At 41.4% G+C, this 16,462-nt stretch overlaps 2 protein-coding genes and 1 long non-coding RNA gene across 4 annotated transcripts; 1 reads left to right on the top strand and 2 right to left on the bottom strand.

Annotated features, from left to right (window-relative positions):
* The first annotated feature begins 2,150 nt into the window (after positions 1–2,150).
* ndufs6 (NADH:ubiquinone oxidoreductase subunit S6) lies at positions 2,151–5,065 on the top strand. The gene is made up of 4 exons (XM_003443772.5): positions 2,151–2,334; positions 2,655–2,708; positions 3,457–3,579; positions 4,881–5,065. The coding sequence occupies exons 1-4, from the start codon at positions 2,191–2,193 to the stop codon at positions 4,947–4,949; spliced, it is 390 nt and encodes a 129-aa protein (XP_003443820.1). The 5' UTR covers positions 2,151–2,190; the 3' UTR covers positions 4,950–5,065.
* A 1,238-nt stretch (positions 5,066–6,303) lies between these two features.
* On the bottom strand, positions 6,304–11,106 carry LOC106098129 (uncharacterized). Its single transcript, XR_001224246.2, has 3 exons — positions 11,014–11,106; positions 7,269–7,353; positions 6,304–7,151 (listed from the first exon to the last, which is right to left on the bottom strand). It is a non-coding gene; the product is annotated as an uncharacterized LOC106098129 (long non-coding RNA).
* Positions 11,107–11,613: 507 nt separating this feature from the next.
* Positions 11,614–15,956, bottom strand: irx4b (iroquois homeobox 4b). 2 transcript variants are annotated; one of them, XM_005450784.4, is made up of 6 exons: positions 15,852–15,956; positions 14,779–14,964; positions 14,460–14,572; positions 13,991–14,147; positions 13,660–13,813; positions 11,614–13,547 (listed from the first exon to the last, which is right to left on the bottom strand). In XM_005450784.4, exons 2-6 carry the CDS (start codon positions 14,956–14,958, stop codon positions 12,961–12,963), a joined length of 1,191 nt encoding a protein of 396 aa, XP_005450841.1. In that variant the 5' UTR covers positions 14,959–14,964; positions 15,852–15,956; the 3' UTR covers positions 11,614–12,960. The 2 variants fall into 2 exon arrangements, with proteins under 2 accessions (XP_005450841.1, XP_003443866.1); XM_003443818.5 differs by lacking the exon at positions 15,852–15,956 and adding an exon at positions 15,292–15,731.
* Positions 15,957–16,462: the final 506 nt, after the last annotated feature.

The following is a 16,462-nucleotide window of genomic DNA, read 5'->3' as shown; positions in this document are numbered from 1 at the left end:
CCACTGTCTAAAGAAAAACTTTTGAAAGACCTTCACAAAGCCTGGTAACTATCGCTCAAGACCACATTTTCTTTTTAAATGACAAAAAAAGCCAAAAAAACCCCACCTAGCTTTGGAATCAAAATATGCAAAAACACAGGGCGGCTCAAGAGTTTTGCTCAGTATGCGTAAAAAATGTGTCTTTTTTGTTGTTAAGAGAGGAACTGAAGAGAGGTGAGAAGATTTCAAAGTATTTTTCAGCCAAGCAATTTATTACTTCAGCAGTTTTCGTAAATATCCACGCCTTGGGTGCAGTCACCCCCACGCTCGTACATCACTTCAGCCCTGCCTCTGCTTGTGTCTTGGATTTGTCTTGCAGAACACAAACAAACGTCCCCTCCTTATAACAAAGAAGCAGTCCTTGCAGCGCCTCTTCAGGGCAGTTTTGGTTTTCATTCCCGCAGAGGGCTGTACGCAGGGAACGTGCCGGCACTGTCCCAACAGAGAGGTTTCACGCCGAGCCGGGAAGCCAGAAGAAGGGAGCTGGATGGAGCTGACGCTGGCCGATGATGGGAGAAATGCACGAGAACCGCCGCTGAGCGTAAAGAGAGATCTGTGAACAAAGGCTGCCGGTGAGGAGAAGGTCAGACGCCACTGGCTCATCTGGGCCACTTGCCTAGCTAGGGAGGTAGCCAGATGCTTCAGCAGGAGGGGGGCCATGGCGGAAAAGCTGCAAAGAGAATTCCAAAATAGATATTTTTTAGTTCTTCATGTTGTGATGCAGAGCTGAAAAGATTAGTTAAGTTTTTCACTAGGCAAGTATTAGCCATTCATCAAGCAAAAACTATTGAAAATGTAAGTTATTGAAGCTCCAGGTTCTTAATTGGGTGGATTCACCATCTGTTTAAAATAAGTGCATTGAAATCTTTTGGTCAGGTGAAACAGGGCATCCAAAGAGGTCATCTTAGTCTGGGAAGGTGTGACTGGTACCTGTTCATCGTTTTTGTGACATTTCATTGGGAATCAAACTGTCACACAAAATCACAAAACATTAATTCATGCGGACCTATCCTGTGGGTCCTTAGTTTCTCATCCGTATGAAACATCCCGTTTTGGCTCCCTTGCCCCTCCCTTTGAGCCCGCACTCTTCTAATTGGCTGCCCCTCACAAACCTAAAGTTTTGACAGGAGGCGGAGCTGCGTGCCTAAGATGACCACATTTGGAATACCTGTCCTAACTGACCTCATACAACGTTTAGAGTAGAAAAAAAAGTATGAAATTTGAGTTTTTTGGCTCACAGTAAATTCTTGCACATATGCCGACTTCTTTATTTGAAACTTCGGCCTTTTTAACACAAGCATCACCCATTGCAACCCTACATAAATGAGAGGAAATAACAAAAAGCACAATACACCGCCTTGAAAAACGTTCTAATACTATTGGAGATGAACAAACTGGGGCAAACAAAAGTAATTATATTAACATGTTTTTTTTAATACAGTCAGCAACATATTGCAGAATAAGCACTACTCATGAGACCTAGTACGTGAAACATTAACCAGCTACACACCAATTTAATAAATTCTTCCATGGGCCTTTAAAAAATGATATATTTAAAGGCTACTACCTTCCTTGTACAAGAAAACTCTGTACATGTAAAGATTACCACCCGGTGTCCACACAACATAGCTATGTAACGGCCAAGGAGACGAGCATGTCAGAGCTGACCTGCTAGCACTAGACTAAATAAGCATTCACACAGTCTTGCGCAGAAAACATTACAAAGTCAAACAACACAAACAAACCTTTCAGAAATCACTAGAAGGTTGAATTCATGGGGTTATGCCCCTGTAAGTACGTGTTAATCGCCACAACAAGAACCACACTGCTTTCTTGCTTCAAGTACATACAACAGCTTCCGGTGTATGAGAGGATAGTGAAGCCCTTATTTTTGCCTTTCAGGCAGTTTCCTCTCGCTAGTTTTGTGGGAGAACACACCCCCTCCTCCATACTAACAGTCTCCGATTCCGTCTTTTTAAATTTGAACTACTTAAAATTTTATAATATATGTCAAAATTAATAAATGCACCTTGCCGAAGGCTTGCCACCGGTAAAGGTTCTTTGAGCCTGAAAAGCAAGACTCGGGGCGAAATTAAATTACGGTATAAGCGTCCTTTGCGAGGCAGTCTGGGAAAGCAGGTTGTTGTAAACATGGCGGCCACAGTGGGCAGAGTTCTGTCCTTCAGTAAAAATGTTAAGCTGCTTGTTTCGCCTTTGAAGCTTTCTGCTGTACCTGCTCACCGTTATAGTGTAGATGTTTCCAATACCGGCGAGCCCATCACTCACACCGGACAGGTGAACTGAAAACTGCCTCTCTGTTACTGTTATTTTACCCGATGAATCATTGTTAGCTAACCTTAGCATAGTGTTACTGACGCCAGCAGCTCCATAGCTGTAGCTCCAAATTACTCTGCTTATAAGATGTTTGACATTTGAATGTTGGTCACTGATTATATTGCATACACAATATGCAATATAATACAATAAATATAAATGTTTCATTTAGTTCCGCTCTTAAAACAGTTCTCATAATAGGACCACAATGTTAAATCACAGATAAACAAAATAAAAGGGTGCCTGTAAACTGCTGTGTGTAATTTTTGTTTTTCTCCTAGGTGTTTGATGAGCATGATTACAGGAGAGCCAGATTTGTTGGCAAACAGAAAGAGGTAAGAAATACGCTCTCTACAATTTGTTAATGTGTGTATTTATTGGCTAAGCTTAGTGTAACCCCTGCTAACTGGGTTTAGGGCCTAGGTCTTTCAGATCCAAGACCAAAACTGTGTGAATGACTTAGCAAAATCAAGAACTGAGAATTGTAGTCTCAAAGAAGACGAGCACTAGAATCCTGAATGGACTGCGAGGTTGCAGACCAAGAAAAAACTTCAGTTTTTCAGAAGATACAACTTTAAATTAGACTGAAGTATGCTAAAGACAACTTGGAGAAAGATTAATGCATACTGGAAGCACGTCCTTAGGTCAGATGTGGGTCGTCGCTTTGTCTTCCAACATGACAACGAGTCAGAACATATGTTGCTCCTGGTGAAGAACTGCCTCCAAAAGACCAAAGTGAACGTTATTGACTGGCCTGCACAAAGCCCTGATTTGAATCCCACTGAAGACAAAGGTCAATGCCAGAAGATCATGGAGGGTTAAAAATTGTGACTCTGGCAGTTTTTGTTTTTTGCGAAATAATTGTGTTTCTGTGTGCAAAGTAAATTAATGTAGGCATCCAAAATAAAACTAGGAGGTTTGGAAAAGCTGTTTTAAGTAGCACCTGGAAAATACTTTAAAAAAACAAAACAACAACAACAAAAAAACATGCACATCAGTGCAGAGTCCCCATACCACACCTAGCAACTTCTTCGTCAAATTTTGGAAAGTACTTACACAATTGCTTTGTATTGTTGTTTAAAGGTGAATAAGAACTTTGCCATCAACCTGGTGGCAGAGGAGCCAGTGTCTGACATCGAAGCCAGAGTGGTATCTTGCGATGGGGGCGGAGGAGCGCTGGGACACCCCAAAGTCTACATCAACTTGGTAAGACCCTGCAGACACCATTAAGATAAAATTATTTCAAGGTCTTGGTATTCATATCACTGGGATAGGCATCGGATAGCATGAATCTCCTAAACCTAGCAGCTTTGTGCAGTGAGGGTTCTCAGAAAACACAAAGGTGCTGTTGCACTGATAAAGTTGGCAGCATGATGGTTGGCACCATCGCCTCACAGCAAGAAGCTCCTAGTTCTGAATCCTCCTTTCTGTGTAGAGTTTGCCTGATGCCTCTGTGCCGCCTCTCACCCTCGGACAGCTAGGACAGCCTCCAGCCCAACCACAACCCTGAAGTGGATAAGAAAAAGAAAATAGACAGATGGAACGATGAAGTTTATTTAGCACTGAGGTTGAGTGATGACTCCAAAAGACTGTCAAACTCCGTTTCCCAAAATGTTGGGACGCTGTATAAAATGTAAATGAAATTCAGTTTCATATTTGGTGTAATATTTGATTGATGATGGTATCCAAACTCGGGGAAAAATATTATTTTATCTGAAAATAAATTGAAATTGATCAATTTCATTTTTTATGGGTTTTTTTTCCCCCTTTCTTTTGTTTTTTTTTGGAACAAAGTTGGAACAGACCAAACAAAAGACTAAAAAGTTGCGTAATTCTAAAAAAACCAAAAACCATTATCTCACAATGGCTTTTATCTGATTGGCCATTTCTGTAGGCACAGGACGAGGCCATAAACTAATAGTGAAGATGGCTCCGTCTCTGGAAACAAAAATAAGCTACCGATGCTATCCAGACTTTTAAACAGGACAAAGTGTACATGTATTCTAACAGCATGGCTTTCTGAGTCTTTCTTCCACTTACCCATTTCCTGGTTGGGGGGGCTGAATCCTATCCCAGCTGCTACAGGTAGAGCGGTGGGTACGCCCTGAACAGGTTGCCAGTCCGTTGCAGGGGTCACACAAAGAGGCAAGGATTTCAAAACTAGAACAGCTGCGCTCTTCACTTCCTGAATGTGTACAGTGTGTTAAATAGGATTTGAATAATATGAAGATCATTTCTTTTGTTTTTTTTGCTTTATAAATCATTTTTATGTTCCTCAATGTCCCGACTTTTTACCAACAGTGTGGCATCATTGTTAAAATGGATAAACTCAGCAAATTCTGTATGATTTCATTAGGCACAATGTAGGTTGGAGTAGAACAGTTGGAGAGATTATAGCCCGACTCTGCACATATAATCTGTAATATTTTATTTAGAGTGTTGTTTTAATCTAAGATCATTTAATGTAATGTTCCCAAACTGTAAACGCTCTTGTTTTTTGTCTTCAGGATAAAGACACAAAAGTGGGAACTTGCGGCTACTGTGGACTACAGTTCAAGCAGAAGCATCATCACTGAAACATTTCCTCTTTGCTTCTCTGTGTAAATCACCATATTGGTCAATAAATTATATCTTGTCTGAGAGTTCATTCTTTGTAATTAAGCATCCTGGAATAAAGACAAAGACTGCACTACACAAAGTTTTGTAGACAGTCAAATGTGTAAAGGCAGTTTCTAATTATTTCTCTTGTAGATTTGAAGGCGAAGCTCTGAATAAGTTGCTGCTCTTACTGTAGATTCACCGATGCTGCTGTACGTTTGGTTAATAGGATGCAGTTCCACCCTGTGACAGCCAGAGGTCAGCAGAGTCCTGCATGGGTGTTTATTCTGAGGCTGGAGACAAAGACTGAAGGGCTTTCTTTCAGGAAATAAGACAAGTTTTACATTTTCTTCTTTGGACACAGCAAAGTTAATTTTTTTTTCTAATATAATGCATTGAAAGGTGATGCAAACTTGTAATTAAAATCAATGAAAATACAAGTAGTGTAAGTTGCACCAAAGTGTTACCTGCTTCAAAGTTAGGATTGTTTCTTTAGTACATGAAAGAGATGATAAATAGAGGACTTTTGTCAGTTGTTTACAATGAAGAGCACTAAAAGGACCTTAACATTCCTCCATCGGCTCCCGACGATCCGCGCTGTAAGGTCTTGCTCTGCCAGGATACTGTTGGGGTGGGGGTGGAGGGGCAGCCTGATAGGACACAGCAGCGCGGAACAATACATGTTTGAAGAAGATCATATATATATTTCATCAGGCTTATTCTCCATAGACCTCTGCATGCCAAATTGGCCTGCGCTTGGCTCGGGCTCCAGACAGCACTAGCCTGTTCTGTCCCCAGTGATGCAGGCAGTGGAACTGCATTTTCCACACCATGGAGCTCAGGTTGGGAAGAGTTGTCAGGCTGATATAATTGGCCCTGGTGACTCCTGGAAGTGAGGCTTACGCTGTAGTTAACCTCATCTATAGTCAAGACCACAGTGGATGATTGAAGGGGAGAGAGGTGCACTGTTAAAATGAGGCAGGCGAGCCGGGTCAGTGTCAGAGAGCTGACTGGTTGGTCTTGCGGTTGGTAAGTCTGAGTGGTTCAGAGGCGGTGGTTGGATGGGTTGGAGGCATTGCCGGGGGCAAAATCTTCAGATGAAACTGAGCGTGTGAATCGCACAGTGTTTTAGTCCTGGGTTTGACTGCACTGCTTCATTATTCAGCGCCTTTAAATGCGCTGCTCCAGCATAATGTAATATTCTTCAGCATCATATATATATATATATATATATATATATATCAAGGAACTCCAGATTGCAAAGGTGGATTTAACCAATTTGCAGACTGGCTCATTCATGGGTGCAGTTTCCAACTGTCAAATCAGCACGGGATTGAACTCTACATCCACTTACCTATTTTCCTTCTCCATAATATTAGATCGTAATTGGAAATATAACCCTTAAGCATATTATGACCTACAGTGTCGGGTCAGACCATGCAGACAAAGATAAGCTCAAATGAGACTGTAATCACACTGAAAATGTCCCCACCACCGAGCCTCACAGTAGATAATGGAGTTAAATGCCACAGAATTCCTTAGCACGGCGTCCTTCCACAACAATCACTCACTCCACACAAAACATCCTCCTCATCGCTGTAATTGCCCTATTAAAATATTTCTCCTTGAAGATGTGTCACATTACAGACCCCGCGGCTCATTAAGGAGCTCCCTGCAGCCAATTATCTGAGCCTCCATGTCTGGAAGCCAGTGTGACCAAAAGGGGCTCAGAGGCAGATCTGGGAGCAGCCTGTCCTCCTCAAATCTACACCTACTGTATGAGAGTCAAAACAGAAAACTGACCTTTGGTCATTGTCTCGGGGCGACTCCACTCAGCTCCACTTTAGAGTCAGGTGACAGAGCGTCTGACCTTTACCATGGAAATAATGACTTGTTCTTGTGCCAGGAGCTCAGAGGGTTACCGCAGGGAGCGAGACACCTCTGGCGACATGTGACAGTTTTTGGAGGAGAGAGTTTGCACTCAGCACTTTGATAGCCCCGGAAAACCAAAGTGTGTGTGACAAGACACAAGCGACTTAGAAGTGTGTGTATATCTATGCCTGCGTGTGTGTGTTTGAGTGTGCAACAGAGACATAGTGTTGAAAGGAAATAGGTGTCAGACAAGAGGTGCAGAGAGGAGTAATTTAAAGTTGTCAATACTTCCTGTGCAGACATTCCACCTGAAATTTTAAAAATAAAAGTGATTGTGAAAAAAGGGTCCGATTGTGAAGGGAAGAAGAAAAGAAATAGAATATGAACAAACAATACATGTTAATGCAAAAACATTTGCAGCTTACTTTCCAAGGTCACTAATAAAGCCCTTCGCACATGTCTCTGTGTCAACTATCCCTCGAGACACAAAGAGCCCAGAAGCTCCCGGTGCTGTGAGACAGACAGGTAAACAGTGAGTCTAACATTCCCCGACCTGTGCAGCAACACACTGAGTCTTAATCACATTATATGGCCCAGGGAGCAGGCCTGCGTGTCAGACTGGCTGTTGAGTCGTTCGACTGTGTCGACAGCAGACAGAGGAGAGGTGAGACAAGTGGAGGGACAGAGGGAGGGAGAAGACGGAGGAGGGAATATGGAGGACGGGGGAATAAGTTGGGGAAGGAGGTAAGAGGAGACACGACATAGCTGGAGCAGTTAAAAGGGAAACGTGAAAAAAACAGACTGTTAAAAAAGGGATACAAGAGAAATGTCATGACGAAAAGATTCATGCTCAAAACTTTAGCTGCATTTCTAGTTTTAACATTTTTGACTGTGATTTCACTCAGTGTTAGGTTTACACACGATATCCTCCCCAAAAGCATTTATTTGAAAGAACTTTTGGTCTGATTTGACACTTTAACCGTTAAAAGAAGTCTTCATCTTCAGTCATTCTTCTGACTAAAATGTCATTTCATTTTTGTAATAATTTAGATGTCTAAATTCTTTTTGTTACCATAAAATTGTAGCAGATTAAATCTAGAGTTAATTTGTTTGACTAAAATATAAAGTGTAAAAGATTTATCTGGTTTTACTGGTGAGAGTTGCTCCACACGGTTTACAAAACAGGGAGCTGGTTGTACCGTTTCGCAAAAAAGTTATACCGTTTAGTTGGGGCAGATCAGATGTGTGTGTCTAAACCTGTTTCTGACTGGATCACTTACAAACTAGTCCCACCTTTCTACACAACTTCATTGGTTCTCATTGGATCGCATCTCTCCAGATTATCTTCATTTAATTTTTAATCGCTTTTGCAAGTTTCAACACACTTCATCATAGTTTTTGTCCTTGTGCCTTAATTTTTATTTAGTTATAATCAAACTAACCTTTTCTTTTATCAGAAGAATAGGTTGTTGATGACAACTGTAACTTAAAATTATTGTTCAACAAAATGAACACTGGTTAAAAGCAAGCTGAGATTTTTTTAAATGTCAACTTTGCATTTATTTATAACCTTTAGTTAGCTTTAGCTCAGCCTATGAGTGAATTGTTTTTCTTTTTTATTTAAATGAAGCTAACATAGAAGTGTAAAAAATAACTGCAGTTCCTTGAAAAGCCATTTAAGACTGGGTTAAAAATTTAAATTAGTCCAATAGACAGTGTAAAAGATTGATGTAGCTACCTTGCTGATGTAGCTCCCTTGCTGATGTAGCTACCTTGCTGATGTAGCTACCTTGCTTTCCTTTTGGAACCTCAAATTGAGTGTTTTCTCTTTTTTCTCTTTTTTTGACCGTGAAGCCACTCCCTCATTGACAAGTTGTTAGCCAATGAAATTTCAGTTTCATATCGCAGATAATCCTCCTTTTTTTTTTTTTTTTAACATAGTACGAGTAAGATGTTGTCTGATTGTTATTCAGGTGACTCAGGAGTGACATCATTCCTGAGTCAGTGTGCTCCAATGGTAAAGTCAGAGCGGGCACAAAAACCTTTTTTACTTCTTAGCAAGGTAGAACAATTCAAGCATCACTACCAAAAGACAATAATACTTGTTTTGGGAGGGATTAAAACGACTGCTGCAGCACATCCATGGATAGAGCCAAGTCAATGCTCTGCCTGTGCCACAAGTCACAGATCCGCAACAGAATAAAGGTTCAACAGTTTTACTACTGTTTGCATTCACTGCCTCCATCTAGGAATGTAAACTTTAGGTTGGTGAGGCTGCTCCGACTTTCCAAACTGGAAATCCCATATCATTGAACGTTCCAGATGAAGATTTTTACTTGGAACTAGTAAATTATAATTTCCAACTTAATCTGGAACACATCAACAGAGCTGTTTGTCTGCTAATCAGAAGGTTGTTGGCTGAATCCCTGAACAGTCTAGTTTGGATCCCGATGCATTTTTCGGGAGTAAATGTTAGAAAGTGCTTTGGAATAGATAAAAGCACCTTATGAATATGTTTGTCACTGGGTGAATGAGAAAGCCTGAGTGTTCAACTGAGTAGAAAGGTGCTATAAGTGGTGAGTGCTATATGGTGGTAAGTACCAGTCCATTTACCTTTTGCAGAATGGTAAATTTTTTTTTTTTAAATTAAATCTGACCAAAAAGGAGTGAGCCCATAAACTCAGCAGGAAAGTGTTTACTTTCTGGCTGAAGGTTTTGTCCCATAGATTCTGTAGGACCATTGCTATCAGAGAGAATGCAGATTTAAGACACTTCTGCATTGGCTTCGTTTTCCTAACTTGGAAGATACATCAGTGTTTTATGGTGTCTGTAGTCAGTCCTCATAGACTCCTTTTTTTAAAATGTTCAGATATACCACATTAAAACTTTGCTTACATGTACAAAAAACACTTTGTTCTCTATAGCTAATTCTTTTTCTAATAGCTAATTTGTTCTTTCTAGCCATTGTATGGGGGATGAATTTACACAGTTCAGTCCTCTAACCCACAGGTGTCGAGGGCCACTGTACTGCTTGTTTTCCAACTAACCTGCCCTTGTAGCTTCTTATTGGCAAAGCACACCTGATGCAGGTAATCAGCAGCAGGTAAGGCAGGGATATCTCAAAAACAAACACGATGTTGGCCCTTGAGGACTGGAGTATGACACCCCTGCTCTAACCTGTTTTATGCTTAAAGTTATATCTTATCAGTTGTAACTGCATCTGAGTGACAGTTGTTTTTTCTTCAGTATTTAGTCATCGTAAGACACACTATGTTTGTCGTTCAGTCTCTCCAGTTCCTCATTCAGTTTGAAAGCTGTTTCCTGCTAGCCAAAATCAGACTGCCATCCAATATGCTAGCACTGAATTACTGCAGTACCTTGCTAACCAAGCTAATGTTAGCTAATAGCACTCCAGTGCTACTCTGTCATCCAAATGTGGTTTTAAATGTATTTAAATTAAAAGAAAAAAACGAAACAATTAGAAAATGAAAGAAACTGGATTGTAACACCAAAACTACCAAAGGCTTTAAAAAGGCAGTCCAGAAACCAAAGTATGATGGCTTCACTTCTTTTTTTTTTTTTTTGTACTCAGGCTATGCTAATGTAATCAACAGAGAATTATAACCAACAGATTGTTCACTTTCCAAGAGCTCGACTATTTGAAATGTTTTCCAGCTCTTTGATTTTGGTTTTTAAGATTATAGCTCTAGCCTACTATTTTGGTTCTACTTTGAGTAACAAAAAAGGAAAAAAAAATGAGCAAATTGTAGTGAGGCAAACTTGCAACCAGCTAGTGAGTACAGTGGAGTGTTTATCAGCAAAATAGATGAATCATTTTCTTAGCAGTTATTTTAGACCACAATAGAAAATGAGTAATGTGCTCAGTTTTTGGTGGCTGTAAACTTCCAGTGAATGCTAATGTTGCACAGTGGTTGAATGTGTAAGTAACCAACCTTTAGCCTTGTTTTAAATGTACTGTGGTCACAGCTTCTTTCTGCTGACCCTTAGTTGATAATAAATGTGTTATTGCTTGTTTGAATTTCACAATAAGTATGCAATTATTAATGAAATTATATATTTAAAACACAGGCACAAATACTGTATTAAAAATAACAAGCTGGACCTTTTCCTAACCAAAGCTAAGTCACGTTAACACCATATAGCACTCACCACTTATAGCAACTTGATAAAATGCATACTCCTCTCCCCATACTCCCCGTTCTCTCTACCAGAGGAAAAAGGTTTGTCTCAAACAGCTAAGGGTGAGTGCAAGTATACCCTTGTATCTCTTTCCCCACTTAGCACAAAGCCAACCTCTTATCTGGCTGCCATTCCGCGTCCTTCACAACACTAGCACTTCTTCTTTTGAAGTCAAATCTGCCTCAAGATTTTTTTAAGCCAGAAACAAAATTGTACCTGTTCTAGTTCATTAAATTTGGATTGAAAAATGTAAAAATTTGAGCGAAAATATGAAAGATATATCTGCAGCCTACCAAAATAAGATCCCAACCGCTGGCAAGTGGGAGAAAGAAAACTTTCCAGAAATAAAAAGTCAGATGTCATTATTTATCATCTTAGATCTTACTTATTTATGAAGCAGAAACAGAATGAAATTCTCGGTTGAATTCATCCTGAATTATTTAATCTGAAATGGTTAATTCCATACAAAGCCCAGGCAGATCCCTCCTCTGTTCTGATAAATACTTTATCACTGCTCCTAAATCGAAAACAGGATGAGCAGAAAGATTGTTGGGGGGGGTGAAGGAAAAAGACAACAGCTCTTCACTGTTTCTTGTGCTTTATTTGTGAAATTTGTGGAGGTTCCTTTAATAATTAAAGTTGATGAAAACGCATTTTTTCTTAAAAAAAGAAAAAGTTATTTAGGCTAATGATAACTGCCTGATTTCTGTTTATTATAGCAATCTTTTCTATTTATTGCCTGCATGAAAAAGAAATCACCAGAGGGGATAAAGACGTGACACTTAGTTAAAATTACTTAAGAGCTTTTATGAAGCATTTTGCTTGTGGTGGATTTTCTTGCAGTCCCAGGTTGACAAAGTCAAAAGCCGCCTAATGAAAAGGGACGCATCGCTGATTGCAGCTATATCTGGAGCCGAGGTGGAAGTGGCATCGATTTAACAATTTAGCAGCACCCTCCTCTGTGTGTTTCCATTAGTCACGGCTGAATACCACTCACATTCCCCCTTTCTTTCCTTCAAAACACACACAAATACCCTGTCTGTGGCACACACACACACACACACACACGCACACGCATCCAAAACTGCCGAGGTATATTCCTTTTCCCCTGAACTGGATTTATATCAGCTAACATGATGCTACTATTGGTTCCAGACAGCGGGCAGCTAATGTAAGGGCACAGTCGGAGAACTTTGCCATGCTAAGGAACACGCCTTTTATTTCTGTGACTCAGTGCATGTGCAGGCTATAGTGCAAGTGTACAACACTGTATTTTTTCATGTGTGTGCATCATACAGCCTTGGAGCAGGGAAGTGTGCAGTGACAGTTGATCATTGATGGAGTTTGCAACAGTCTGTAACTTGTAAGAGAGCATTGGGGATATCAAATTGCCACATTAGGATCATACACCGATAACTGACCGTTCACTAAAGTCCTTCAATAAAAAAAACAATTTTCCAATCATAGCTTAGCAACTGTGACTATGCAGAGCGCGTCTGCCGGGCTGCCGGGTTTCCTGAAGCAGTGTGCATGGGTCTTTAGTAAAAGGAATTCTCTGCATATAAAGAGTGTGGTGTCTTTTTTAAACCATTTCCTATACGAGGAAAAACAGTGCAACGGGGGATGACACTGCTTTCACTTAAGTTTGTTAGCATGGCTCAGTCTGGATTGTGAGCTGGTAAAGATGCTGACATTTTACTCTAAGCATGAAATCTTTACCCACTGTCTTCAAGCCCGCAAAAACAATTGTTGAACTAGAACTGGCGGTCCTGCCTTAAAACAAAACGGAAACCTCAACAGGCAAACGGGCGTGGCTTTTAGTGAACGGTCAGCTGATCAAGTCACACAGTCAAAATATCGACTTTCACTTTAAGTCGAGTTTAAGTCAGTCTCTCCCAACGATGGCTTGTCGATGGACTACAAAGCTGAAGCAGACCGCCCAATTTCAAAGGACTGTCCGGGTGTTCTGCTCTCTATCGTAGCTTCATTTAGGCCTTTCCATACCTCAGCCGGCTTGGGCTGTTGGAAAGGAGGGCCGTGGAAAACGCCATCCACCCATTCTCTGAGTGTGGCGACCGGAGATTCCTGTTGCCTTTCTGTCTTGGTGAGTGCCATGTTGGTCGGATACCCGGGTGACGAGGAAGTACCGGTTGATGACAGCATACACGGCGGGTACTCGGACTGCAAGCTGGCATCCAAAGACACAGCAGTGTGAGCGATGGACCAGATTTTGGGTTTGGCGTCTGTGCTTCGAAGGTCTGCATTAAGATAGAAGGAGCTGCTTTGGTGTTGGACCGGTGTGAGTTTGGGGCAGTCAGGGGACAGTCTCTCTTTTCTGTGCAGTGTATCTGGGTTGTGTGCGAGATGCACGTGGGGCAGCTCTGTGTTTGGGTTCGCTTCATTGTCCTCAGGTAGAAACTGTGGCTTTGGATCACAGTCAGAAGCATCGGACTCCAGCAGGTCGAAGTCCTCAAGATCACTCTGTAGGTCTGCGCACTGTTGCTCTGAGAAAAACAAATGACACCGACTGTAAAGAGTCTGTGCATAACAGTCAAAGCTCGGGAAACCATGAAACAAAGCAAACTTTGCTGGCAGACTGATTTAGGACTTGCGTACCAGGAAGCTCCTTGTCACTTTTAAGTGGCTTCTCAACTTCATCACTGTCGTCTTCACAGCCTCGGTCATCTGAGCTTTTACAAGCCCGCGGTGACCACGTCACCTTGTTCTCCTTTTTCAATCTCCTCCGTGCATTTGCAAACCACGTAGACACCTGAGGGAAGGAAGGAGAAATCAGAAGCGAACTTAAAGTAATAAAAGGAGCAGAAGGAAGGTCAAAATATGGGAAAATGTACTATTTGTATGGAATGAGGAAAAGGTGAGAATCAGACACATCATGCGACACAACCAAAGTTTCCCGATAAACATCAAATATTTTACAAGAACCCACTTGCGTAAGCGTCATTCTGGTGATGATGGCAAGCATTATTTTCTCCCCCTTAGTGGGGTAGGGGTTCTTCTGGTGCTCCTGCAGCCAAGCCTTCAGGGTGCTGGTGGTCTCTCGGGTGGCATTTTTACGACGCGAAGCGCCGTCTGAGCAGGAATAACTGAGCCAGATGATGATAATCAAATAAACAGTTAGCTCATACCAAAAGTAAGTGAAGAACAGAGGGAAAGAAAATGTGATATTTGTAAAACATGGTATTATAAATTCCAATTAAATTTGAGTAAATTACAATAAAATACTATAAATATAATAAATATTATTATAGTCTAACACTGACTCCATAAACATGCTACAGACAGGTTTTTCCCCATCATTCTGAAGTAAATGATAACGCTGACACTGATATTTTACAGTTATCATGTTAAAAATATGTTTTAATTTAAGAGCAGTGAAAGCATTCTTGTTTACTTACCCATATCTGTCATAAGGATATTGTCCAAATGTGTATTCATAAGGATAATAGGCAGGAGTCTGAGATGTCCCCACATGCACAGATGCAGCTCCTTCTTTGTGATCTAGTGGCCCCTGAAAATATTGAAGAAATGAATGCCTAATCAAGGTTAAACACACTTTTATTTATTTATGTGTTTTCAGGAATGTTCCTGCACAGGAGACCATCTTTACACCTTTTTACCTTAAGGGCAAGACTAATAAGAAAAAAAAATCCGGAAGTGAACACTTTGAAAGGAATGCCGAGAAATAAAGAGTTAGAAGTGAAGTGCGACACTCACTCTGGAATAGAGAGTGGCGTCCGTAGCGCAGGTGTTGTAATAGCTCTGGCTCTTTGGATAAGGGCCGCTGTAGACTCCGATGCCTGCTCCTGGGGTGAGCTGGTGGCCCGGTGAGCGCAGCACCGGGTGGGACGGGGGGGTTCCCGGCTCCAAGCAACCGGCCAGGGAGCCTGAAGTCATCAGAAACTAAGGAAAAATGTATGAAACGAACTCATTAATATCCATAAAGGAAAGGGAATCTGGTGTGTATAGAAACTATGTTACGTACACTGGCGCTTAAATGTCTCCTTACTTTCACAAAGGAGCAAATGTTTAATCTCAGTTTTTTTCTCAAAAGCAAAACAAAAGCTGGAATAAAACAAAGCACCGACACGCCGATTTTGTCACATTTACTCCAGTCATGTGTGAACGTGTTGGTGGACTTTTTTTGACAAGTTAAAATCGATTTATCCTCCTAATTTAGCGCAGGTCCTCATCAATAACATCAAAGACAAAACAATATACTACCCGTACCTGTGGCGTGGTGGAGTAGGAGTATCCCAGCTGAGAGTAAGCCATGGTTCAAATGTGACCAAAGAGGAAATAAGTGGAGTGCAGACGTGGAGCGACTTCCAGCAGCATCCGTGCCAAACGCAGATTTAAAAAAAAAAAAATATTTTAAATTATTTTGCCCTGACACTAGTTCAGAGATACTTTCCGGTCAACTTTCCAGTTTTTTTCTTTTTTTAAAATTGGAATTTCATCTACCATCTCGTCCAAAAGTGGACAGGGGGACATTTACGCAGCGCTTTCATTTTACGCACAAGCGCTGACGGACTTTCAAAGTAACTTCTCGGCTTCACCCGCAGTTCCACCTCATCCACCAGTCTGCTCCTGCTCTTTAAAGTGTCCCTGCTCTCTTACAATCCAACGCCAGTTTGTGTGTGTGATCAAACCACGCATCTCTCCGTGATGCGCTCTTTGGTTTTTAAGGCGCGTCTGTCTGACGTCAGCCCGGACTCCACGCGAGTGTGTGTGTGTGTGTGTGTGTGTGTGTTGTAGCTCGGTGTTCATATCAAGATGAAGAAACTCACTCCTAATTAATTCCCTCCCAGTTTCCTTTCGCCTCTTATCCAACAGAACAGCTCTGCGCAGCGATGCTCCCGAGAGTCCCCAGGCGTAAAGAGAGTTGTGATCAATTCTCCTCTCTCAATAAACACAGGCGCACAGCTGCACACGTCCACGCACGCATTTACACTGGCACACAGCACAGCATGGCCAGAGGGGGTGGGATCGGGAACGTGATGCGTTGACACCACATTGACACGGGATGATTGATGACTACAACCTGATATTAGCATAATCGTTTTGCCCTGTTGTTTAGATAACTTGTCACCACGGAGAAATCTCGCTGTCACCCACATATTCATGAGTGGGGGAATTTCAGGTCTCCTCCAAGCAAATTAATCAAAGAATAAACATTCCATGCATTCCCTTGAGTAAGCACCTTTAGTGGCTGAATGGCTTGTCATGTTTTTAATAACAAACTCTTAAGCTGCCCCAACGAAGTGGAAACGGTTTTTTCCCCTTCCTCTCTCTTTCTCTCAACCCACTTTTCATTCATAGGGGAGGAGGAAAAGGGCAGGTGTGAAAGGGCTGTGAGGATAACAGAGAGGCTTATTGTACCAAAATATTTGGGTACACA

The sequence above is a fragment of the Oreochromis niloticus genome, linkage group LG22, assembly GCF_001858045.2.
Source record: "Oreochromis niloticus isolate F11D_XX linkage group LG22, O_niloticus_UMD_NMBU, whole genome shotgun sequence".
Taxonomy (NCBI): Eukaryota; Metazoa; Chordata; class Actinopteri; order Cichliformes; family Cichlidae; genus Oreochromis; species Oreochromis niloticus.
The sequence above is the reverse complement of the archived record's forward strand: the minus strand, read 5'-3'. Positions and strand labels throughout refer to the sequence as shown.